Below are 25876 nucleotides of genomic sequence, written 5' to 3'. Positions count from 1 at the left end.
CTTACTACTTAAGCTTTCCAGATGCTTCTGCTATGGAAGGATTATGGAGAAGAATACACTCTCTCTGCTGTTTAGGGAAGTTCAGATGTTTCCCTTTATCCTTTGTAAAGGATAATAGATCTTAACTACTGTTCTTTGCTGCTGCTGCTGCTGCTGCTGCTGCTGCTGCTGCTTGTCAACTTTGTAGAAAAGAACTTTATATAAATAATTCTCCTATTTGAAAATAAACTACAGGAGGGAAATAGAATCATAATCTTGACGAGGTGTTAAGAAAGCTATGACACCATTCTTAAATATCATCAACCCCGCAGTACTTGGGCTGGGAAGGGGGAACACACACACATAGCACACACGCTTTCATTTGTTCATTAAACCTCATAAATAATTGAATTGAAAGAGAAGGTGAGTTCAGTGCCCATCATCCGAGAAAGCTCTGCGTATTGAAAAACATAAAGGGTAAAGGAAACTGAGTTTTGTCAGTTAAGTTTCTCAAGTTCATTTTGTGATTTCCTGAGTATTGAATGTAACATTGCATTTTATCCTCATCTTGATGACAAGCATCTCTTTTTTAGTATCAACAGGCAGATGCCTCCAAACAGCTGTGGAATCCCCCTCAGGTTCAAGGCCCATTAGGGAAAATCATGCCTGTGAAACAGCCCTACTACCTTCAGCCCCAAGACCCCATAAAACTGTTTGAGCCTTCATTGCAACCTCCTGTAATGCAGCAGCAGCCTCTAGAGAAAAAAATGAAGCCTTTTCCCATGGAGCCATATAACCATAATCCCTCAGAAGTCAAGGTCCCAGAGTTCTACTGGGATTCTTCCTACAGCATGGCTGATAACAGAGCTGTCATGGCCCAGCAAGCAAGTGTGGACCGCAGAGGCAAACGGTCACCAGGAGTCTTCCGTCCAGAGCAGGATCCTGTGCCCAGGATGCCATTTGAGGTGTGTGTCCTTTCCCATCACCAGACACAGCGGACATAGGTGTGGGGCTGCGTATCTTTTGAATTTCTAAAGCAGATGCTTGTAAAGGCCACTCTCCGATTCGTTAGCGCTGCAGCACGCTGCCCGGCACCTGGTGTGGCTCCTGGTCTCCTCCACACACTGGCACAGTCTGTTGGATTCGGAGGAGCGAGGGGCTCTGTCACCGATGCGGACTGTGGTGGTCTGGCAGAGAAATCATGTGCAGAAATCTTGCACGCGGCATATTGGGGAATTGTGAAACAAAGCTCCTCTCAGTTGGGCTGAATCATCTGAGTTTAAAAATAGGTTTACTGCGTATTTAAACAAATTGCTTTCTGAGAGGAACGAAGTCAGCCAGTTATTTTCGATAGCGGAGCTCTCCTTCCTTTCTCTCTTTATTCACGAGAAATGGGTGTGCATGTGTAACTTTTAAAAAGAGCTGTTTCTCTGTTAGCCCAAGATCACGCTGATCACCCTGCTACGCATTGTTTTCCTCACTGGCCGCGTTAACCTTTGATGTGCTGCTCCTTGTTTGTCAGTGGTTTTTGCTCCTTTCTACCGTCTTGCTCTTTCACTACCACTGTCCTGTGTCACCTTGCTTGTTTCAGAGCTTTTTCTTTGCGTAGTACCGTCTCCCTGGGATTCTTCTGCTTGACTGTACTTACCTCTGTCCCCCTAACTGTGCTGCTACTCCTTTGTGCTTTCGTCATCCCTTACTACATCTCACTGTGATCCTTTCTGTCACTAGGACCCCAAGGGCTCCCCTCTGCTTCCTCCGGACCTGTTAAAGAGTCTGGCTGCCTTGGAGGAAGAGGAAGAGCTGATTTTTTCTAACCCTCCTGATCTTTACCCAGCTCTGCTGGGCCCTCTCGCCTCTCTTCCTGGACGGAGCCTCTTTGTATGTATTTGACGTAATTCTTGCTCTAACCCCAGCTTCTTTCCTGAGATTTTGTAGTCCTTGGAATAGATGGTTTCTTTTTTTTCTGGAGCTTTGAGCTTTCTTTCTTTACAGAATTGTACAATTTATTTTCTCACTGCCAAAGCTAACCTTCAAACGGTAGTAGAATATGGCAAAACCTTTCTGACTCCGTGGTTCTAAATCTCCGAGTCCTAGCTTTGTTGTAAGTGTTATTCAGGGCTGGTCATAGGATGTGATGCTGGCAAATTAACTTACTTTGCAGGTGGTACTTCCATCTAAACCCAGCAGTTTCAAGGATCGTTTAATCTTGCTTAGGAGCAGTGAGATTTTTCTTCATATAAATGTTCTAGATTTTTTAGTGACATTATTGAAGAGTATGTAGCTCTTTTCTGTTTGGTTAACTAAGAGCCCTGACTTCAATTCAGAGTGAGATTCATAAACAGAATGAGTAAAAATGAAGACGATTCTATTTAGAAACGGCGTGCCATAAATGAGTAAATACAGAGAGAAATAACTAGGATGGCATAAAATAAAGCCTTATGTATTGATTAGTGGTATCTTTTTTTTTTTTTTTTTTTTTTGATTAGTGGTATCTTTTTAAAACAATCCTCTAGCATTTCAAAGGATGGCCTTGTATATACTCATTGATGTTTACGTTGCATTCTGCGAAGGTGGGGGAGCATGTAAAAAAATTGGGAAGATGTATGCTAGAAAGTTTTTCCCTTTTGTCTACTCCATCTTAGCAAAACACAAAAACAATTCAGAGTTCTACTTTTTTGCTATTTCTTTCCCATAAACATGAGGCCAGAAAACGTTCATAAGGTTAAAATGCATTGACTTTAGGATTAGGAGAAATAAAAGCTTCACATCTCTCGTGATAGAAGCTGCCATCCCTGGCGCTTGAATTTCGTGAGTGGGCAGAGAGAGCGCCACTCTTCCCCCAAGTGAGAGAAATAAGAGATCCCCTAGAAACTGAAGGAGAGCGCAGTGATGGCACCTAGGGGTTTGTGGGAAACCTAACTGCTAAGCTGTTGGCTCCGTGTGTTTGCCTTTCTTGCTGCTTCTTTGCTTGTGCGGCTTGAAGGCCAGGGGGGGTGCCTCTCGGACAACTCATTAACGGCTCCCTGGTTCCCGCCATGCTCCCCCCCCCCCCCCCCATTCACAACGAAACTGGTGGTGGTGCAAGTGGACGTGGAGGGTAGTGTTTTAGAGTTGTTTTCCCCATGTTTACAAAACATATATATAATACTTTCTATATTTAATGTTGTTAATGATACAATGTGTGTGACAGTGCCTTGCATGTGGCAGACATTTAATAAATGCTTTGCTGACCTACCGTTCAAGGACAGAGATTCAGCTTTTTTTTTTTTCTCCTGGTAGTTTTGTTAGAGCCAGTACCCGTAAGCTCAACTTCAGCAACTATTTTAACATATACCACAAATAGCTGTTTAGGAACCATGTTGACAAAACCAGTTGTCAAATAGATTTGAAAGCCTTTAAGTCATTAATGTGAGGGTTTTAAAAATTGGGGGAAAAAGACTGCCAGATCAGTTCAGCGTCTTGTTTTGAGAGTATTTTAAATGCACCTCTTAACAAGGGGATTTGGGAAAGTTCCTGCTAGTAAACACTCAGAACTGCCATTTTCCAGCGTCCCTGGTCCCTGCCAGGATCTCTGTGCTAGATTAGAGGTATTGATCCGGGAGGGTTCTGACTCACCTGTGGCAACTGGCATGTAGCTGGTGTCATGGTAGGAATATGTAATTCACATCTTCTGAGCCCGACATTGTACATGACAGGTAAGTACAAGTATGCTTAACTGGTGGTCCTCTACTCTGTAGGAACTTAAGATTGATACTAAGGAAATGGAGGCCATAATGTAACTACTTTTTTTCTTTCTGGCACTGTGAAGAAATCCTTGTTGGAGAAGCCCTCGGAGCTCATGTCACACTCATCCTCTTTCTTGTCCCTCACCGGATTCTCTCTCAATCAGGTGGGTCAACAGTGAAGAATCCTGCATTGTGCTTTTATTGTAGGCTGGAACTTCCTTTCCCGTTCTATTTCAGTACCCCTATTTTTCTCTTCCCTTTCTCTCCCATATATTGCTGCCTTCCAGATTTTTTATCCTCTGTCTCTCTCTGATTTGGGTATATGAGATACTTGTTTGTTATAAATTTGAACCCTTTAACTTCTCATTAATATGGAAATCCTTAGGGCTCTGTTGTTCAGCCAAGTGAATTATTTGTACTTTTTAATCTGGGTTGTTTACATAGATAGAGAAAATAAAGGGTGAGGGAAAATGAATTTAACAGGGAAACCAAAAGAAACAAAAGTCTTCAAAAGTTTGTCTTACTAAGAAAAGCTTAAAGTGGGGCACCTGGGTGGCTCAGTCAGTTAAGCGTCTGACTCGATTGTGGCTCAGGTCATGATCTCATGGTACCTGAGTTTGAGTCCCACTTCAGGCTGCAGGCCGACAGCACGGAGCCTGCTTGGGGTTCTCCTTCCCTCTCTCTCTGCCCCTCCCCCACTTGTGTCTGCGCATGCACGCGTGCACACAGGTGCACATGCACACTTTCTCCCTCTCTCAAAATAAACAAGTAAACTTTTTAAAAAAAGAAAAGCTTAAAGTGTATCAGTCATTCATGAACATGAACATTGCATTTGCTGAAATCTCTTTCCTTGCAGTGAGTTTATAATTTGGTTGTCATTGTCTTTCAGGAAAGATACCCAAATAACAGTATGTTCAATGAGGTATATGGGAAAAACCTGACAACCAGCTCCAAAACAGAACTTAATCCTTCGCTGGCCCCCCAGGAGACATCACTGTACTCCCTCTTTGAAGGGACCCCATGGTCTCCATCACTTCCTGCCAGTTCAGGTATTGGCTAGTCTTTAAATTACAGACCTTGCATTTCTAATACCCTCAAACTGATAGTGAATCAGTATGATTTTACATTATAAATATATTAGCTGTTCTGTTTTTTAAGTAATTTCTGAACGAAAATAGGAAAAAAGCCTGATGAGCCAGTTCATGAAATAAATGCCACTAAAAAAAGCTTTTTCTTACATCCATAATGAGCAGAGTTGTAAGGGAGAAAAATATGGGTTTTAGCTTAAGGTTTCCAGCTGTTTTTTAGTTTGGTTTGTAGATACTCATTCTTTGTAGGAAAAGTTGAACTTTTTAAAATAGAGGGGTTTTTTAATCCCAAGTTTATACTTGGAGTTTGATTTAATAGTAATTCTTAAGGTTAGGCAATTAGAGAAGACCAGTAGATAATTTATCTGAAACAGACATGCCAAAATAGTGCATGCACAAAATTGTCTGCTTGGTTTTGCTTTTTTTGTTTTTCTAAAGCAAGGAGTATGCCTTAAGACGGATTAGTGCATCTGGCAGAGTCCCTTTGTGGGCCCTTATTTTTACCTTTGTCCCAAAGCCCTGTGGTTATTTTTAGTAGAATTTAAGTGATTAGATCTACAGAAAACTCAGGTTCTTGGTATGTTTGTGGAACATCTATTTAATGTCTTATGTTGTTTTATTGTTGGTATTTACTAGATCATTCAACACCAGCCAGCCAGTCTCCCCATTCCTCTAACCCAAGCAGCCTGCCGAGCTCCCCTCCAACACATAACCATAATTCTGTTCCATTCTCCAACTTTGGACCTATCGGGACTCCAGATAACAGGGATAGGAGAACTGCAGATCGGTGGAAAACTGATAAGCCAGGTGAGGTCCAGACTTCTTGCCTAATGAAAGTGAAGTCACTTACTCTGCCCTTCTCTGGTGTTTGGTGTTTGGCAATGATAGAACATCTTGAATTCTTATCTCTTTGCATCTCTCAGCCATGGGTGGGTTCGGCATTGATTATCTCTCAGCAACATCAGCCTCTGAGAGCAGTTGGCATCAGGCCAGCACTCCAAGTGGCACCTGGACAGGCCACGGCCCCTCCATGGAGGATTCCTCTGCTGTCCTCATGGAAAGCCTAAAGGTGAGTGAGTTTTAGGAAAACAAGAGCCACCAGAGCTGTTTCTGCTTTTGTTCATGTAAATAGCTAGGCTCATTCCTAAGGCCCTTAGAACTGATTGATCTATAGCACATATCTAGCTAAGTCCTAGAAACATGATCTGCCTTAGAAGATTCTTGAATAGGAAGTTGTTTTTAATTTGTGCATTCTCTGCTGATAAGGCAGTTATCCTGGGGACAGGGGCGGGGACAGAAACAAAGGTTTTAGTTGCATTCTAAGGTCAAAATTGTGATTCATTTTGGAATGCTTGATTGAAGCCTTTTGTGAACAAGTAAAAGAAGAGTGTCTAATTTTGGAAATGTTTTGTTTGCCTAAAATCTTTATAGTAAATATTCTGTGGTCTCACGTGGCACTGAGTTTTAGTGAAAACTACTTTCACCTTTTCTGGTTTAAAATCATCTGGTTATAAAAATAACAGGAACTGACTGATCTTAAAGACAGTCTTAGAACAACTTCTTCTAATGGCTGGATCTTTTTAGGGGGCGGGGATCTTGGGACTTATATGCCTTTATATTTGGCGAGGATTGAAAAACAAATCCCTTTCAGATATCCAGGCATTTGACCTCTGCTGACAAGCTCTGGGCTGTTTTTCAGTCTATCTGGTCCAGTTCCATGATGCATCCTGGACCTTCCGCTCTGGAGCAGCTGTTAATGCAGCAGAAACAGAAACAGCAGCGGGGACAAGGCGCCATGAACCCTCCACACTGAGGCCAGAGTGGCAACCCTGGGAACGAAGGCTCCATAAACCATGGCATGTTGGGTTTGCAGGACTGGCCCGTACAGTCCCCTGCAGGTGGCAGCCCTCTCTTCTGTCTCTTGCTGTCGAGAGGGTGTAAGCGTTCCACCAGCGCGCTGAGTGTGCACGAAATGTCCGCAGTGCAACAAAAAGAAAAAACCATCAGGAACTCTCTGTCCCCCCAGGGCCTTCCGGAGGGAGAGAGGAACTGCTGTTTGTCTTCACTCAGTTACCTGATGTCACCGCCTCTCACCTTCCCCGTCGTGCATGCCCCCAGCCACAAGGGAAGTGAAAGCTGAGAAGGGGAGGCAGGTGGGAGAAGCCGGCGGGAACTTCTCGGTCCTGTTTTCCTCTCTGGGGAATAAAATAGGAATCCATTAATGATTGCTTTGCTGACTGAGAATGTAGTTGAGATTATTCCTGAACATCTTTTATTATTGTTATTACTCTCGGTAGTATAATGTCACACTGAATTCTTCCATACACAACGTGCTTCTTCTAGTCAGTGTGTAGCAAGGAAAAGCCCCGCTCGCTGCTCCTGCGAGAGGTTGGTGGTGACAGGATGAGGGAAACGGACCTCTTCGGCCAGTGGCAGTGCTCCACGAGGGAGAGTCCAAGGCCTCAACTTTCACTCAGAAGGTTCTGGCGGCCCTCCTCTGGCCTGGAGACTCCGGCAGGAAATGCCCTTCACTCTGTAGGTGCTCGAGCCCCGATCGAGGATGCAGTATGGGTGGTGGTGCTGGGCTGGACTGGCAGATGACTGCTGGAAGATTTTAAATTAATGTTTTTGATTCCTGTACATTTTACCGTAGCATAGCGAGCAGTCTCACGGAAGGCAGGCTGGTCCATTCGTGGCCTGACACATTTTAATAGGTAGAAGCTTTCAGTGTGGTTATTTTTTGTTCGATTGGTTTTTGTGACCCCATCCTGCTTACCACCCACCTCCTCCTGTCCCTACCTCCATCCCTTTTCTGCCCTGTGCTGTATGCTAGTAATTGTTTCTGTTCCTAATGTGTACGACATCTCGCCGAGAAGCAACAGCATGGGGTCCAGCAGTTGGGGCCCAAAAGACAGTCCAAGGAGGAAGGAAGCAGCGGCGTCTGCGTGCGTGCACCGCAGGCCAGGCCCCGGCCCAGCTGCGTCCCCCGACCTCCACTGTCAGAGTGAAATTCAAGGCAACATGGACACATGTGCACCATGCACAGAAGAAAACACAACAAAGTCCATTCTGGAAAAGGCGAAAGAAAGGAAAATAAACTTTTATTTGGTATTTATTAGAAGAAAAGAGGACTGAACATTTTCTTGTGTAGAAACAGAAGGACAGCATTTCTGTTAGTTCCTGGAAGAGTAATATTTTAAGGGGAAATTATGGAAACAATCTAAATGTCCAATTGCTGTGCTAGTGGTAGGGTCTGTTTCTGGGAGGTCTCTCCTGTGTGTGTGTGTGTGTGTGTGTGTGTGTGTGTGTGCGTGCGTGTGCGTATGTGTGCGCGCGCGTGCACCCATCTGCCCATCTGCTCTCCTGGGGGGAAGGGGAGTGTGTGTGAGTGTATGGAGTCAGCGTGGGACTCACGAACTGGAAAACAGCTGCAGAGCAAAGCACATCCAGGAGCCCCGGGTGTCGCTAGATTCTGGGCAACCCCAGTGATGAAAGGGGTGAGGTGAATGCTCGTTGCTCTTCAGAGAGTGGTTGGAGCCCCGTAGGCTCACAGTATTGCTCCTTAAGTTTGACGTGGTGTTTGGGGATTTTTGTTTTTGTTTTTTGTTGTTTTTGGAAAGGTCTGAAAGGGTGAAGCCCCCCACCCAATGGCAATATGAAACCCTTTGTGCTTCTCCCCAGCTCCTTCCCTGGGTCCACCTCTCTCCCAGTCCCTCCTTGCCCACTACCTTGACCCACTCTGTGTGTTTGAGCTCTGCATTCAGGCAGCTGTAACATTCCAGTGTTCGAGCTGTCCCTGAGTCTCACACCCCAGACGAGCTAGCCAGGTTCACTCTCTCACTCCCAGTCCTGCCCGGGTCCCATCTGCAGCCCCGTTTCTGCATGAGAATTTGGTGTTTGGAATGTTTTCTGATTCTTGGGGCGGGGTTTCTCGCCTAATCATCCTCAACGTGGAGTAATGAGGAGGGAGAGGAGAATCTTCATCAGAAACTGGTTTTGTGTGGTAAACCTTCTCTTCTGTTTTTGTTTTTTTGTTTTGTTTTTTTGTTTTTTGTTTTGGTCTGTCTGTGCAAGACCTGCAGCTGCTGAAATCAGCTTTGCCTTTAATTAAACCATGTTCTCTCCAACCAGATCTGTGTGTACATGGTTTCTTTTCTAACCTAAAAATATCCTACTTAAAAAATAAGTATTTAAACTACGCACAAGTCACCTAGGGCAGAGCGGAGATGGCCAAAGATTGAATATGTTTCAGGGTTATTTTTGCTTTTAGCAGCATTCCAAACCAAAGTGCATTATTATGGAAAGGGGCGGGTAGAAAGAAACTGATGGTCACAGTTCTTTTCTCTGATAAAGATTGGCTTATGCAAAGAAGTTAACAACCCTCCATTTTTATCCCTGTTTTTACTATTAATAAAGCCACAGTAACACTGTTTACAAAGCCACACATGCTGTACAAAGAAGGAGAATTCTTGTGGAGAACTCCAGGTCTCCTGGAGAGAGAGGAGTTCTATGTATTTGTGGAATCATTCATCTAACTTAACCCTGAAAAATCAAGCCTTTGGTTAAATGATAACCAAAATAAAACCATACATAGAATTTTATCATATAAATTAGTACAGTACATACAAAATGTTAACTAACAGGATAGTCCTAACCAGCTGGCTTCCTGAATCTGGCTTCTTTATATCGCTTAAATGTTAGTGGCACATATTCAGTAGTGAACTCTTAATAAGTGTCCCTCTCTGAGAAGGCATGAAGGGATATAACTCTAGTATTGTAATTCTCTGTGGAATTGAAAATTGTATTCCTTGGGAAGCAGTGAGACTTGTAATAAAGAAAATGTGTAAAAAAAAAAAAAAAAAAGAAAAGAAAATGTGTACCATCTAAATTACCTGTAAACTTACCTCGGGCTCTAGGAGTCCGTGACTACAGTGGTATAGGAATAGGGGTAGTTGTATGTAGGCCTTGGGCCTGCGCTCTGAGTCTTGTGTTTGCAAGTTTTTTTATTGAGGTATCACATACAGAAGTGCACCAACAGCAAGTGTACAATTCAGTGAACTTTTACAAAGTGAACACATCTGGGTAGTCAGCACTCCAAGCAAGAAACATTACGAACACCCTAGAAGCCCCCCCCCCCCCCCCCCACACACACATACACCTCATACCCTTCCAGACGTTTCTACCCACTCTACCCCAGCCCACCCCCCACCCCTGGGTTATCATCATGGTAAGTTCTCACATCATTGTCTAATAGGTTAAATTTTCAGTGGGAAAAGTAGACTAGTTAACACTTCCAAACAGTAATGTCTCAGTTCAGTGTTCTACAGAGGCATGCTAAACTTTGCAAACTGTAGTTCCTTTTCTCCAACTTTGTAGGTTATAGAACATCCTAGACTCCTCTAGGAGAGCTTTCCATGTCCGTAGTTGCGTGTTCTTCAACAAAAGCTTTGGGGAAAATGCCAATCTTCCCTTTGCACTCCCCTTCCAGCCAGTCTTCATTCACTGATAAAAGGAAATGTATACATCGATTTCTTTCTTTTTAAAAAAAAATTTTTTTTAACATTTATTATTGAGAGAGAGAGAGACACAGAGCATGAGCAGGGGAGGGGCAGAAACAGAGAGACACAGAATCCGAAGCAGGCTTCAGGCTCTGAGCTGTCAGCACAGAGCTGGACGCGGGGCTCAAACTCACAGACCGCAAGATCATGACCTGAGCCAAAGTCTGTCCCTCAACCAACTGAGCCACCTAGGCACCCCTGTATGCATCGATTTCTGAAACCAGTACAGGAAAATTACCTTCTCTGGATATGCTACCCAGATCAAGAAGTCTGTATTAGTGATTTAAGGGAGGAGTGAACATAGGACTTCACCATCTTATTGGTTTCTGCCTTAGATAGGATAATTGAGCAGTCATGCAGAAGAATCCATTAGATTTTTCAAAAAGTTGTCAGAAAAGTTAGATGAAAAAAGTTGAACAATAATCTTGAGATGCAATTTTTCTTTAAACAAGGGAAGAGTTTTGTCCAATCCCTGTTGGGAATCTTTATGTCCTTGTCCATAGAAAGGGACGTCCCATAAATTAAATAGTTGACCTTTGAACAATAACAAGTTTGAACTATGAGAGTCCACTTATACAGATTTTTTGATAAGTACACTGCTGTAAATGTATTTTCCTTACGATTTTCTTAACATTTTTTCTAGCTTTATTGTAAGAATACAGTATATACTACATATATAAAATGTATGTTTACCAACTGTTTATGTTATCGTTAAGGCTTCTGGTCAACAGCAGACTATTGGCAATTAACCTTTTGGAGAGTCAAAAGTTCTACTCAGATTTTTGCGCCTGGGGCGGGGGGGGTGCGTGTTGGCACCTCTAACCCTGCGTTGTTCAAGGGTCAAATGTTTATTAATAATGAAAGTCCACTAGTGAAATCAAAGAATTGAGTTAGAGCCAGTCATGAGTTTAGTCCATGTTTATAAAACATATGGATCTTAATGGCTCCAGTTTTGAGCCTTTAGTAAGTTACAGGCACTGTTCTAGATACACACGCACACACACTCAGACTTCATAATAACTCCATTGTAGATAGTATTCAGGAAAGGAGACCTGGAGAGATTAATAGCTTGTTCGGGGTTAATTCTGCCAATAAATACCAGGCATCTTAGGTTTGACCTACTCCAAAGCCCATCTCCTAGAACATGAAACTAGTTCAGAAGTTCATTTTTGAATGTAAGACATCTAGATCAGATGCTATGTGGATCCTGTCCCCAGAAACTCTAATTAATGTGGGGTGTGGCTGAGCATCAGTTTTTTCTAAAGTTCCCCCCAGGTAATTCTAATTGCAAACCACTGCCTTGATCTTTTGCACTTAGCATGTGAGTGACTCAAGGACTAGAGTATTTGCTTGTCTTGGATCCTAGGAGGATACTAGAAATCTCAGGGGTGCCTGGGTGGCTCAGTCAGTAGAGCATATGACTCTTGATCTCGGGTTTGTGAGTTTGAGTCCCGCGTTGAGTGTAGAGATTACTTAAAATCTTAGGGTTAAAAAAAAAAAAAAAAAAAAGGCAAAATCTCAGGGCCCACCCAAAACCTGATCGAATCCATTTTAACAAGATTCCCAGGTGGTTCATATTAAAATTTGAGAAACGTTGTGAATGAAGCCATTGCATAACTGTTGAATATGATTGAACTCACCCTCAACCCCACTGTAAATCCACTGTTTATGCTGAATTGTTTCCTCTTTAAGTGGTCTGATAAAGTTTCAAACTGTTTTGTGGGTACGTAACTGAATTAAACCAGCTTTGATTTACAATGTCACAATAAGGAATATGCCACCTTCTTTTTTCTCAGCCTATCTACCCAGAAGGTTTTTCTGTGTGTTCTCTAGTTTTTATCTCCTTACCCCATCCCCCACCAAACAACAACAACAAAAACTGGACAAAGTAGCTAGTTGGTTGATACTGACATTTAAAAAATGGTGCTGGAATGGGGGGTGCCTGGGTGGCTCAGTCAGTTAAGCGTCAGACTTCAGGTCAGATCATGATCTCATGGTTCGTGAGTTCGAACCCTGCTTCGGGCTCTCAGCTGTCAGAACAGAGCCACCTTCGGATCCTCTGTCCCCCCTCTCTCTACGCTTCCCTGGCTTGTTCTTTCTCGCTTTCTCAAATAAACTTTTAAAAAATTGTGCTGGGAGTTACTAAGCCCTATTCTCCCCTGTTGGAAGATCTGCACTGTCAGTGCCCCCTGTTTCTTTCTTTTATTACTCCTATTTTGAGCTAATTGCCATACAATTGTATATTCACTACCCATTAACTTTAAAATCTCATTTCTTAAACCTTTTGGATTTTTCCGTTATAATTGGTAATAGTATTTGGTTTCACTACTCTGCATTGCTAATGCAGATTTCTGGTTTTTGAACAAAGCTTTTGATGGGACTCTTACACCTTTCAAGGTAGAGAAATAAGATTATGTCAAACCATGAGTTAGAAAAGGGCTTCTCATGGTCAGTAGACCAGCATCACACTGGAAACTTCTTAGAAATTCAAAATTGTGGGCCCCAGCCCAGACCTGAATCAGAATCTCTAGTTGCTGGGCCAAGGAATTGTATTTAACAAACTTTCAAGGGTGTTTTGGCATACTGAAGTTTGTGAAGCACTAAGTTAGAACTCTCCACTTACACTGTTTCAATTTGGAGTGTGTTTGATTGCTAACAGAATCGGGAAAATCACCAGACACAAAGCAATGCCAAATAGCTTCTTTTGAGGCAAGATTTACCCCCTTCTTTCCTCCTCCTCCTTCAAAAAATACATCAATTCAAAGAACTATGGTTTGCAGAAAAGTATCCTTAGGGCTTGTTGCAAAGGCAAAATGATCCCAGCCACCTTCCAATTCGTTAACTCTGGGAATGAGAATACATGTCTTCCAAAACATAGCCATCTTTAATAAGAAGAATGTTAGCTAAGTCTGCCATTTGTTGCTTCCCTGCCCAATGGAGCAACAGATAGAAAGATGGAACATTCCATTTTGCTCCCTCCAGCTGAAAACTAGGAAGGATATTGGAAGCACTGGCTAAAGTTTGGTTTGTAGATGGTTAATACTTCCCTCTTCCCTTGAATTTATTTCTGCCAACACAGAAATTAGTTTCTGTCAACCAGAAGTACTACTTACCCATTGATATAACCTGGATTATGTCCCCTTCCTGAAACTCCAGGTCTTCTGGCTGGGTAGCCTCATAACTGAAGAGTGCTACCACTTGGCCTCCTTCCTTAAGCTGAGGTTCTGTTGTCTGGTTATTAGCTTCAGATTTTTCACTTTCCTTGGGTTCGTCGGGAAAGCCTTGGTCACCCTGAAATAATAAAAGGCCAGTGAACATTGACCATCGCTAAAGAAATCGGTGAGATGTCAGTGTAGCACCTGGGATATAAACTTATAAAGGCAAATTTGTGATCAGTCCCTAGCATAGACCTAACATGCACTTTATGAACATTGGATGGTCAGATAAATGAACCCAAAAGGTCTGGAGGAACCTATACAATCTTAAAATCTTCAGAAACCTTACAGTAATTCTGGAAAAGAGTAGGGTACTACTTTGCAGATGGAAAAACAGAGATTGAGTCACAAGTGACAGAACCAAAAGTCAAACCTGGGTGTCTGACTCTGAATCCAATACCCTCTCCCCAGCACCCACAACACTAGGGACTTTGTTAGAAATGTATATTTCTGGTCCTGTCCCAAACCTATCATTAAATCAGAAACTCCTGGAATTGTGGGGCCCAGCAATCTGCATTTAAACAAGTCCTCTAGGTAATTCTCACACTTGATAAAGTTTGAGAATCCCTGCAGAGCTTCTTCCCAAAGCCATGAAAAAGGCTTTGCTTTCTGATCTATGTAGCTACATATCCTAGTCACCATTGTGGTCATTTTTGAGCCACAAATGTTGAAAAGAAGAGGGGTGTAGTTTCTAAAGAAATGAATCAGAATCAAACAAATCCACATTAGAAACCCTGCTAGGGTAAATGCTGTGCCGACCTTTCAAAGATCTCACTTCCTAATGTTGCCTGTTCCAGCCTTGGCAGATCCCTTTTACAGAAAGGCAGTACAGTAAGGTTAGAAATGGCCCTACGGAGTCCCAAGGCCTGGGTTTGTATCCTGGCTCCACTGCTTTCCCGCTGTGTGTCCCTGAGCAGGCAGTGTAACCTCTCTGAACTTCAGTTTCCTTACCTGAAATTGAGGCTAGAGGACTGAAGCAACAGGATGTAGAATAGAAATAGCTGACAGTTACTAAACACTCTGGGAGAGGATTAGTGTGTGTGTGTGTGTGTGTGTGTGTGTGTGTGTGTGTGTGTATACACAGTATTTAAGCTTGGTTAATGGTAAGTGTTCCTGCACAGAGTAGATTTTTAAATGATAGTTCATTTTCCTGCTCTTCTAGTAAGTGAATGAGAACATCCTGACTTGCCACCAACAAGAGTAAGGGGCAGTGATGAAGAACATTCAGCAATGACCTCTGAAGCTGGACTGAGGGCCAGCAAGACTCTGTGCTGGGAGTTTGGGGAGGGTTAGCCCCGGACAGCCACTAATGAGACTGGAGCTCTCTTCAAAGGACAAAAATCAACAATAATTAAACCTTTGAAGTGGAGTAAGCCACATTTAGGACACAGCTCCTAGGCAGAATCCTTTCAAGACGATACCGAAGGGATTAGTCCCAAGACAGACAATTGAAAACCTAGGATGACCTTTCAAACTTCCAAGGGAACCCCTTGCACCAGCACTCGCCCACCCCTGCCCAGGGTCCCGGCTCCCGGCCTCTCAGCCAGAGGCACCAGCCAGGCCACTCCAGTGGCCCTACTTCCTGAAGGCAATTTTCTGAGCTCTTAGATACCACCAACCTGGGGCTAGAGCTACGGGGCTTTCCTCCAGGCACACCTTCTTTGCCTCCTCCTCTCCTACTCATTTTTCTTTCTCAGCAAACGTGTGTCTTTGATTTCAGTGAGAACCTACCAAAGAGACCCTTCCATGACTAAGCAGAAACCCCTGCCCAGCTGTGGGGATGAGGGTGTGGAGGAGGGACTCCCCTCACAGGGCCCCAAGGCCTGGGTGGTCTGGAATAGCTTGGCCAGTGTGGTCATTTCCATAGTCTCAAAATCCAATCGTAGGTGAAAACCAGTAGCTCTCCGAAGGGTTCACACATGACCTGTTGAATTTTGTACTGCCTCCTGCTGTAACTGCAGATGCTGCCATCTAAAAATGCTAAAGCAGGAGCTCCTGGGTGGCTCAGGCAGTTAAGCTTCTGACTCTTGATTTTGGCTCAGGTCGTGATCTCACGGTTTAGTGGGTTCAAGCCCCACTCCGGGCTCTGCGCACTGGCAGCGTGGAGCCTGCTTGGGGTTCTCTCTCCCTCTCTCTCTGACCCGCCCCGCTTGTGCGCTCTCTGTCTCTATAAAAAAGTAAATAAACTTTAAAAAAAAATGCTAAAGCAGGAAACAGGGGAGTCGGGGCTAGTGGGGGCAGCGGGCGGGGGGAGAACTGAAGGTGTCAGAAGGACCATGGCTTTGGTCAGTGGAGACGGGAGTCTCCTTGACTATGTTAGGACTCCCCAGTGTCAGGGCTATGCATGGGGAGCTGAGTACTCAGAGGAAGTCCGCTGGCCGGCCAGCCTCACAGAGCCCCCTGCTTTACTCGTATGCCCCAGAATCCTCCATCCCAAGCAGTCATTCTGCTTTCTCCCCTGCTCACAACCTCATCCTAGTGCAGCAGTGTGCAAGGCTTTCCGTCACGTGGCCCTGTTGCCTTGCCAACCTGTCTCCCGGCACTCGCCCTGTCGTGTCCAGTAACACCGACCCCACCTTCACCCACTGCCAACTCTTAGGGTCTTCCCTCTGCCCTTCCATCTGTATAAGGCGCCCTAACTTCCTCCACTTTGCTAATTGCTATTTACCACTTTAAGGCTAAGTCTCAAGATGATTTCAGCATCATTTTCTCTAGGAAGACTACTGACTTGTCCCACCTTCCTTCAACATGTTTGGGTGAGAGCGCCTCCCATGTGCTTATAAAACGGTACGCCATTCGTGCGTTTCCATCAGTTTACTTAACACATGCCCTGCGTTTTCCCCCAAGAAGAGCCTATGTCTTACTAGTTTTCTTTTTAAGTCTATTTATTTTGAGAGAGAGAGAGAGAGAGAGAGAGAGTGTGTGTGTGTGTGTGTGTGTGTGCGTGCATGAGCAAGCAGGGGAGGGGCAGAGAGAGGGAGAGAGAGAATCCTAAGCAGGCTCCATGCTGTCAGCACAGAGCCCGACCCAGGGCTGTAACTCACGAATCGTGAAATCACGACCTGAGCAGAAATCAAGGAGTAAGATGCTTAACCCGCTGAGCCACCCAAGCATCCCATGCCTTAATAGTTTTTATATCTCCAGTGCCTAGGGAGAGCAGAAGTGTTCAGCAAATGTTTGTTGAAGAATAAATAGACAAATGCTGGAAACAATCCAAATATCCACGAAGAGGTGAATCAATGAACAAATTGTAGTATTCATACTATGGAATACCTTTTAGCAATACCATCAGCAATCAAAAGAAAGGGACTATTATGGGGCGTCTGGGTGGCTCAGTGGGTTAAGCATCTGATTTCGGCTCGGGTCATGATTTCATGGTTTGTGGGTTCGAGTCCTGCATCGGGTTGTCTGCTGTCAGCACTGAGGTTCGCTTTGGATCCTCTTTCCCCCATCTTCCTCTGCCTCTACCCTACTTGTGTGCATGCGCACGCACTCACACACACACACACACTCTTTCTGTCAAAAACAAACATTTAAAAAATGGACTATTAAAACAAAAAAGTATATATATAAATGGAAGAGTATATATTGAAATGGGTGATAAAACAAAAATTTATACATACAGTATATATATTCATAGGAATATATATGTACTGTACCATCCACTTACATGAAATGACATAAAAGACCAAAAAAAAAGTGTGTTGGTATATTGACAGGTATGTTGATGGATGCTTTTCAGGGGCCATGGTTGTGGGAAGGAATTAACATCAACAACAAGAAGAAATGGCAACTTTTCCCTCCCGGAGACAAAGGGGCGGGGCGGTCAAGAGTGTTAACTTGCAGCCACTACTTCTAGCTTCTAACTTTGCTCCTAACTCCAGCTAAGTCTTTTCTAGGCCCTGAGGTCTAGAAAGGTGTCCAAGAATGTAGGCAGGCCCTGGAGTCAAACCACCCACCGAGCCCTTGCTCCTCTACTGATGGGCGGTACTCTTGGTCAAGGTTACCTCTCTTTGCCTTGTCTCCTCCATTATAAGATGGGGTGACGGTTCCTCCGAGAGTTTCGGGGACTGTAAGAATGGATACGCAGTGTGCACTTAGCACACCGTATGGCACGTGGTTAGTTCCTAATAGAAGCTTCCTATTAGTAGGACGTTTATCCAAGTCCTCTCTTTGTGAACTAAATGCTCTCTATTACCTTCCAGCCTCAAGTGCTCTTCCCGTGGAAACTTGAAGTGGAGAATGGCTAGGAGCTCAGCCTCAGTTAGGATTTTATTCCCACCTTGCTTGAGAGTGATGGGCCTAAACATTGGCTCATTTATAGGTGCTGGCAGAGAGGACTGAGAGGCTTCCTGGGCATTCTTGGGCCTGCTCTTCTCCTGTAGGGACCCCTCTCCTGGCTGCATCTGGGGCCCCTAGCCCCAGGTGAAAGGGAGGCAGAGGTGTTAGCCACCCTATCCTCAACACCAGGCACAGTGCCCGGCTCACCGACGCGCTCGGTAAGTGTCGGAATGTGGACTGTCCTTGAGGAAGTGGCCCAGTACAGACACGACCTCAGGTGCCCTTGGGCTCGCCGCACTCACCACTGTGTTCTCACACCACACAGTCAGGCTGTAGTTTTTCGCCTCGGCCCAGGCAGCCTTCATGTTCTCTTCCGAGAGGGGCACCAGCTCATTGCTGTCCCGAGGCCGGTAGCTGGGGAGACAGGAGTGAGAACCACGTCGGAGAACAGCAGTGCAAATTCTCTTCTCTCCTCCAGGCCCATGCCAGGCCCCCAGCTGCACCCTCTCTGCGGGTGGACCCACCTCAGCCGAGTGTGCTCCGGCAGGAGCTCCAGTTTCTTGGACACCATGTCCCGGACCTGGCTGTAGGGGAGCCCAGGCTGCGTCTCCATGACCACCGTGTACTTGAAGTGCACCTTGAGCGTGTAGGGCATGGGAATGCTGAGCTTTACTTCCTGAGGGGAGAGGAAGCAACGAGAACTCCTGAGCGTCCGAGGCCTGTCCTGAGTGTGCTCACGGGGAGTACTCGGTGTGGTGGGGAGAGGCCAATAGCTCACCGGCTCGACAGCCGCGGGAGGGCTTTCAGAGAGTCCCTAGACCCCTCCGGCCTGGATGGGAATTCCTCCGGGCCAGAAGATCTGGCCACGGGCTGAAGGCCAGTAGGAAATGCGTGCACTGGGCGGGGAAGGTTGTCGAGGGGTGCCTAGCCCAAGGATGGCGTGTGGTGTCAGCTCACCCACCCTTCCTTTGGGACTCTTTCTATAATCCAGGGAGACAGGCTTATGGTGGATAGCTTAAGCTTTTTCTTTCTCTAGCATTTGAAATAGTGCAAGGAGAAACGGTTACCTTGGACTGTTCTTTTTCTTTTTGACCTAAACGGAGAAGGTAAGTAAAACAAAAGAAGATGGTGAATGAACACTCTGGGCCAGCCCCTGACTTACACAGAAGGGAACCCTCTTAGAACAGGACACCAGGTTCTTACCTTGAACTCCAGGGTGATTCTTCACCCTAATAAACGGTGGGGGAATCCCACTGCAGGGAAATGGGCAAGACGAAGTGAACCCACACAAAGGAACCCAGTCCCTGCCCGCAGGAAGCATACAGGCAAGTGTTGGAGGACCAGCACGTCCCCAGCAATGCATGGGGTTAGCAGGGACCCAAAGTCCAGTTCAACCAGTGGGCTCTGGACCCATGAAAGCAGGGAGTGCAAGATGAGCCAGGGGCCACGAGAAGGAACGTTAGAACTACTTTTTTTTACCTTGTCCTTTATTTTTGTGTATGTTTCCTAAGGTGCATAATATATTAATGAAGCAATATGCACATAATTTATACAAGAGAAATCTGCATGAAGATACTCACTAGAAAGAGCACATGATCAAAACCACTGATCTCAAACCCAGCTAACCGCTAGAATTCCTTGGAAGTTTTTTTTTTCTGGAAATACAGATTCTCAGGTCCAATTCCAGCCCTAAAAAATCAGAATCCAAGGCCTAGGAATCTATATTCATAAAATCTTTCTAGGTTAATATGTGATCCTTGGGGCGCCTGGGTGGCTCAGTTGGTTAAGTGTCCAACTTCGGCTTAGGTCATGATTTCATGGTTTGTGAGTTCGAGTCCCACGTGCTGACAGCTCAGAGCCTGGAGCTATTTTGGATTCTTGGTCTCCCTCACTCTCTGCCCCTCCCCCACTCACGCGCGCGCGCGCGCGCGCGCTCTCTCTCTCTCAAAAATAAACATTAAAAAAAACTTAATATGTGACCCTGTTGGGCCCCTAGACAGAAAAGATAAAAACAAAAAAACTGAGGGTGATCTGAGGGGTAATTAGAGAAATTTTAATACAAAATATACACTATAATATTATGTTAATGTTCAATGTCCTTGACATAATGATTGTGCTGCGCTTATGCAGAAGAGTAGAGCTAATGCTCCAGTGTAGGGTGAAATGCCATGAGTCTGTAACTTCCTTTCAAGAGTCTCAGAGGGGAGGGTGGGGAGCGAAGCAAGTACACGGTACAAAACGTTAACAATTGGTGAATTTAGGTGAAAGGTATTCTGGTGTTTATTGTGCTACACTTTTCAACTTTTGATGTGTAGCTTTGACGTTTTTCAAAATAAAGTTGGAAGTGTGGGGAGCACCCGAAAGGGTCCTGGTGATCTGGCAGGCATAACACTCATCCATCCAGGATCTGGACAAACCATCTATTCAATGCATCTCTACCAAACCCTTCTCCTGAATGCTTAATGCTTAAACTCTATTAGTGACCAAAAGCTCCTTCCCCAGGCACCATTCTCTATACATCCGGAGAAGGCCCTTTCATATCTGCCCTTAGCTCTTTGTCTATGCCTCAGGGCTCTGCAAAGCAGTTTCTTTTCCAGATAGACCTCCTTGGACATTTGAAAAAAACCTCTCCATCCCCTTCCAAGGAAATGCGTGTAATAACTCCAACCTTCTCTCTTGGGACATGGTTTCAGTACCTAATGACTGAGGAGTCCGGTGTCTATTTGAGTTGGACACTCCACTGCCCCCCAGAAACCAGCTATATTTGCCCAAGCCCCATGGGTGTTCTAGGACATCTGTTTGCTATGTTTTGGGTGGGTGGATGGTGCAGGAGAGAGGGCCCCTGGGGCTATGTGTTCATAAGCTGAGTGGCATGCTGGGAGGAGAAGAAACCAGAATCTCCCAGAAGCCTGGGAGAGCAACTCTGTCAGGAAGTAGTCTGGAGCATTCCTGCACCCAGGCCAAGGATGTTGTTCCAAGAACACTAACCTGGTGGCAACTGGGGTCTTCTGGGAGCATCAGAACTGGGAGGAGCTGGGATATCAGAATCTGGGGAGGCTTCCTCCTGGAGGTGACAGAGAGGGTGAGAGCCTTCATTCAGACAAAGTTCTTAGTTAGGAGTGGGGCAGAGAGAGGCCAAATGGAAAGGAGCCAGATGTAAATGGCTTCCTAAAAGTTGGAGGGGTGGTAACAGTCAGGGAGACTAAGGAAAGTGCTGGTTAAAGGGGAGGCAGGGTTGGCCTGGTGGAAACAGTAGAAAGGAGAACCCTGACCCCCTCCTAAGAGGCCCTCACTGCCCAACCACATTGGAAATCCGCTGGAGATGAGGGAGGCCCCCGAGTCTTGTGTTAGCTCCCTCTCGCACTCCACATCTTGCTCCTTCAAAAGAGGAGGTCCATTTCTCATTTGTGGGGCATTTAAAACATTTCAAGCCATCCGGGCATAGTAACTCTGACCAGGGAGGGCCACGCCCACAGAGGACAATCAGTTGCACAGTCTAGAGAGAGACAGGTTCCCCGCTGTCAGACATCTGCACAGTAGGCCCAGCAAAGACCACTCACCAGGCCTGGCAGAAGGGCAGGCCTTTGAGGAGTGAAGGGGAAAGCTGGCAAGGCCCAATCTCTGATGCCATGAGGTCATGCTCTAAAACAGATTTCTCTTGTTTAATGGGATTTCCCCAGCCAACGCATTGACTGTTCCTCCAGGTGAAGAGAACTTTTCCGGGAAGACCTAACCTTCATATACTACAGGCTTTGGGTCCCAAGTCACCCGTGACCAGGGGGAGAGAGGTGGGTGGGCACAACGGGTCCCTCAGATGTCTCCACTTAGCACATCTGGGTGTTTTCCTTCCTTCACCCCAGGGTCCAGCTCTGGGCCGCTGGCACCAACCCAAGGTGGACTCGGTGCTAGTGAGTGAATAAGGACAGCGCTTTTGTCACACCGCCCTTCCCCCCCTCCACAGAGAGTCGTGGGGCAGAGGTCGGGGGTGGGAGGGGGGGGTGGGGGGTGGAAAACAGATCTGGCCTTGGCACTACGTTACCTGGGGCTGCTGCTGAGCATGGATCCGCAGCTCAAGTGGTTCAAGGTAGTTGCAGGGAACGAGCCCCTTCTGTGGTGCAACATCACAAAATCAGAAAGGGGGAAAAGGGTGTGCTCATCGGCACCCATAGCACCCATACCACCACAGGGCCCAGAGATGCAGGGGAGGGATGGGTATATGGGCAAAAGAAGGTAGCTGGTCGGCAAATGAGGTAGCAGACACCTCAGAAAGCTCCGCCATCGGCTGCCAGGATCCCATGGCCAAAGGAACCACCCCGGGTCCTCTGAATACCTGTCCGTTGAACATGACCGTAGCCCAGTTATCATTGCCCTTCTTCAAGACAAAAACGATGTTCCCCGGCATGACCTGCAGCTCTTCTGCGGTCTCAGGCACAAACCCAAACAGCACACGGTGGGCTTCCCCTTCCAGAGCCCTGCAGGAGTAGACGTGAGATGCCGTCCTCTATCCAGCCTGGACTGCATCCCGCCCACGGCTCTATGGGACAAGCAACAATGGACATGGGGCCAGGAGACATGCTCCAGGCACCCTCGAGCTCCACATCTATTGCCTCTGGGACCCTGAGCAGGACCAGGCAGGAAACTGCATGTGAACCCGCTCCATAACCCTAGAGGCAGTGGGACAGCAATGAAAGACAAAAGACAACGCAAGACAGCCAGGCATTGCTCTCCTTGCCCTCCCTTCCCTTCCGAGAAGGAAGCTTCCCGGGTGTGCTTGGCCAGCCCTCTGGTCTGGGCTGGGGTAGACAGGGCTAGTGTGACAAGGGGAGCACACAAGTCAGAGGGCAGGTGAGGGCTAGCTGGGTGAGAAAGGGGGGTGGGGAGGAGGGAGGCCAAGTCCCCTGGAGCCACAGCCAGCGGACCAGGCACACAGCCGGAAGGAAATGAAGAGCAGGAAACCAGCTCCGGGCGGGGGGGGGGGGGGGGGGATGTGTAAAGGTGTCCCGAGACCACCCAGTGGTGTGCTAGGCAATGTCACTGTCCCTTTACCATCTCCCCAAGACCTACTTTGCTCTCGGAGGCCCTGGGAGTCCCGTCTGTGCCACTTTGGAATGTGTGACATCGGGACTGGCTTCAGAGCTGTGTGATGTACCTGCTCTGGCTGGTGGCTCCCTCTCGCTCCCCCTCTGTCCCCTTCCCCTCAGCCCTGTTTCCTGCTTCCAAACAGTGGGCTATTTATGTAGGGGAGACAGACTCCTCCAGCAGGCAGAGTTAGCAATGACTTCATCAGCCCCCTCACTTTTATAGTTGCTGTTGTACTTTTTTTCATTTTAAAAAAAACACAACAAAAACACCTTCTTTATTGGGGAGGGGAGCCGGGCTTGCTTCCTTACTTAGAGGAAATTCCTCAGAAAGCTGTAAGTTGTGTCATTCTTGGCTTCTCATCTTATAGAAGAATGGCTCCTTTTTCTTGAGTTGTTCCTCTTCTCCAGAGACCACGTGCCCATAGGGAGTGAAAAACGCCCACTCGGGAAAGGACACACCACCTAGCTTCCCGCTCTGCTCGCCCGACTCCCAAAAGGTCTGGCCTCCGCCTCTTCTGAGGAGGCTGCTGCCGGTGCAAAATGGCTCCCCAACCTTTGGTCAGTGTTCTGGCCCCGGAGGGACATGTTCCACAGACTGCCACCCTTCAGCAATGACCCTCGCTATGTGGGTGGCTGTGCACGTTGACCTGGGGGCACAGGGACACCATGTAGTTATAGCCAGACCCCTGTGGTCAACCCTATCATAATCCAAGACTCCCATTCCCCCTACATCACTCCGTTCTAACCCGGAAAACAGAAAGAGTCCACGTATTAGGCTAAGTTCTGCAGGATTTAGACCCTGACCCCGGCTTCATCTTCTTCACTCTTTTCATTGCCATCAGTTCAGGCTTGGAGCTCAGATAGTCTGAACACTGATCTAAATCTAACTTACCTGAAGATCTCTGGGGTTTTGGGTCTGGGTGGAGGTTCAGCTGCCTGTGGAACATTCAGGAGAAATGAAGAAGGGAAGGATAGTAAGGGAAGGAGTGGGGGTGAGAACAGACCGTTAATGGTAATTTGAGCCTTCTTCCACACCAGAAAATCAAAGAATGCATTTCTAGCTGGCTCAGAACACTGTCTAGGGAACGGGCACAGTGTACTTTGACTAAACACTGGAAAATCACCCCTCCCCCCAGCCCCTGGGTACAGTTTCACTAGCACAGCAATTTCTCTTGAGCCAGTCCTGGTTTCTGGAGAATTTTAGCTGTCCCAGAGCAACATGGCGTCACGAGGGGTGCTTTTGACCTTGAGCTCAGTCCCTTTCCTAGGAAAGTTTCCAAAAGCTCTGTTCTATAATTAATGCCTGCTATATCACGTGACATTTGTGGGTATTTAAAATCAACTCAGAACCCACTGACCAGGCAGGAATCTCCTTTCAACGTGTTCCCTGTTCTACACTGAATACCATGGAGCCCACTGATCCGGCTTCTTCCTCCTTGTGGTGTCTCTGCTGCTCTGAGGCCCAGGGGGCCTCCACAGGGGATTTCTTTGTGAAGGAACAAATCAAAGGATCCTGAATCTCTCTAGCCTCCTTTGCTCATCTCACCCTCCAGAGCCCCAGCGTTGGTCACATCCTGGGCTAGCGGCCGTCATTCTGATCCCGGTAGGCTGTCGGTGCTGCCGTCCGAGTGACCAGGTGTGTGAAGCCTGGAGTGTGGCTGTCACGCTCAGAAACCCTTCCCTGTGCTAGTGCTGCCCAGCAGGCTCTAGTGCAACAGCTCAGGTGTTCCTCAGCCTGTCTTCCCTTCTTCCCTTCACAAGGATGGAAATGCCTTCACATTTCTAGACTCCTTACATCATCCAGTCCACTCAGAACCATCTCTCTGAGCCCAGATTGGTCAGAAAAATGGCTCCCTCCCGGCACCCATCACATTCCTGAGGGAATCCCCTGCACATAGGCAGATGCATGGAGCAGGACCAGCCCACAGCCTCAGACCCCAGGCCCCACGAGTCCCCTACTAGGCCCTGCGTCTGAGAAGAGGCATCGTCAAAAAGCCTTCTATAGCCTGCCTTTCAATTTCCTGAGAGAAGAGTCCAGGCTTCAGGAGAGACTGTCAACAGAGGCTCTCTTAGAACACAGCGAAGTGAAGACTGGCACTGGGGGGAAGCAGGAGGCTTGGTTTCTGGGAACTTGAGGTTAAACCTAAAACTGCCTCATTCTCCTCACAGTCATGGAACCTGTGACCGAGAATGGCCAGGCAGACACTGTCAGCAGCAGTGAAAGGTCAGTTGAAGGAGCCCTTAACATGAGGCAGTTCAGCACAAATACTGTCCCCAGCTGGATGTTTCCAGAGAGTCCTGGAGACCTGGATCCAGGGAGAAGGACAGGGCTGCCTCACCTGTGGCTGCAGAGGGGCAAACCCCGAGAAACTGTCTTGATCCACCACAGATGCCACCACCTGCAATCGAGGGAGGAAGGTGTAAGGGCCCTGCCAGCACTGTCTCCCCATGCCTCATGGTTTTCCCCGAGATCCCTCCTTTCTCGCACCCTGGGTCCATTCTCACTGGAGCCTGGTCCCAGAGTGGATGGTGGCTAAGGGTTGGATTGTTGACCTTCTGAGTGAGAAGTTCCAGAAACTGAAGTAACTGGTGCCTTCCCAGCCCTGCTAACCCAACAGGCTCTCACTCTAGCTCTCTCTTTTTTTTAATCAAGGTGAAATTCACATAATATAAAATTGACCATTTATTTTATTATTTATTTATTTATCATTTTGTTAATGTTTATTTATTTTTGACAGAGAGACAGAGAGACAGAGAGAGAGAGAGAGAGAGACAGAGCACAAACAAGGCGGGGGAGGGGGCAGAGAGAGAGACAGACAGACAGACAGACAGAATCTGAAGCAGGCTCCAGGCTCTGAGCTGTCAGCACAGAGCCCAATGCGGGACTTGAACTTGTGAACTGTGAGATCATGACCTGAGCCAAAGTCGGACACTCAACTAACTGAG

General features: G+C 46.6%; 2 protein-coding genes across 13 annotated transcripts in view; one reads left to right on the top strand and one right to left on the bottom strand.

The window, feature by feature from the left end:
- SMG7 (SMG7 nonsense mediated mRNA decay factor) overlaps positions 1-8927 on the top strand; it is a 90593-nt gene extending 81666 nt beyond the window's left edge. For 5 of the 12 annotated variants that reach the window (XM_060643736.3, XM_060643742.3, XM_060643740.3 and 2 more), the window contains 7 exons: positions 573-944; positions 1711-1860; positions 3791-3871; positions 4597-4756; positions 5432-5602; positions 5719-5864; positions 6495-8927. In XM_060643736.3, the coding sequence (XP_060499719.3) occupies positions 573-944; positions 1711-1860; positions 3791-3871; positions 4597-4756; positions 5432-5602; positions 5719-5864; positions 6495-6608 (1194 nt within the window). In that variant the 3' untranslated portion in view covers positions 6609-8927. Of the gene's footprint in view, positions 1-572; positions 945-1710; positions 1861-3790; positions 3872-4596; positions 4757-5431; positions 5603-5718; positions 5865-6446 lie in introns of all 12 variants that reach the window. The other 7 variants (XM_060643741.3, XM_060643738.3, XM_060643737.3 and 4 more) reach the window with 3 other exon arrangements.
- An 853-nt stretch (positions 8928-9780) lies between these two features.
- NCF2 (neutrophil cytosolic factor 2) overlaps positions 9781-25876 on the bottom strand; it is a 33099-nt gene continuing 17003 nt past the window's right edge. Inside the window, exons 6-15 of the mRNA XM_060643748.3 lie at positions 25270-25329; positions 23823-23866; positions 22180-22321; positions 21889-21957; positions 20838-20913; positions 18917-18942; positions 18374-18525; positions 18152-18263; positions 13467-13644; positions 9781-10297 (exon numbers count right to left, since the gene is read on the bottom strand). Of these exons, the coding sequence (XP_060499731.1) occupies positions 10185-10297; positions 13467-13644; positions 18152-18263; positions 18374-18525; positions 18917-18942; positions 20838-20913; positions 21889-21957; positions 22180-22321; positions 23823-23866; positions 25270-25329 (972 nt within the window). The 3' untranslated portion in view covers positions 9781-10184. The remainder of the gene's footprint in view (positions 10298-13466; positions 13645-18151; positions 18264-18373; positions 18526-18916; positions 18943-20837; positions 20914-21888; positions 21958-22179; positions 22322-23822; positions 23867-25269; positions 25330-25876) is intronic.

Source organism: Panthera onca, chromosome F1 (genome assembly GCF_046562875.1).
Source record: "Panthera onca isolate mPanOnc1 chromosome F1, mPanOnc1 haplotype 2, whole genome shotgun sequence".
NCBI lineage: Eukaryota > Metazoa > Chordata > Mammalia > Carnivora > Felidae > Panthera > Panthera onca.
This window is presented reverse-complemented; position numbering and strand designations above follow the sequence as displayed.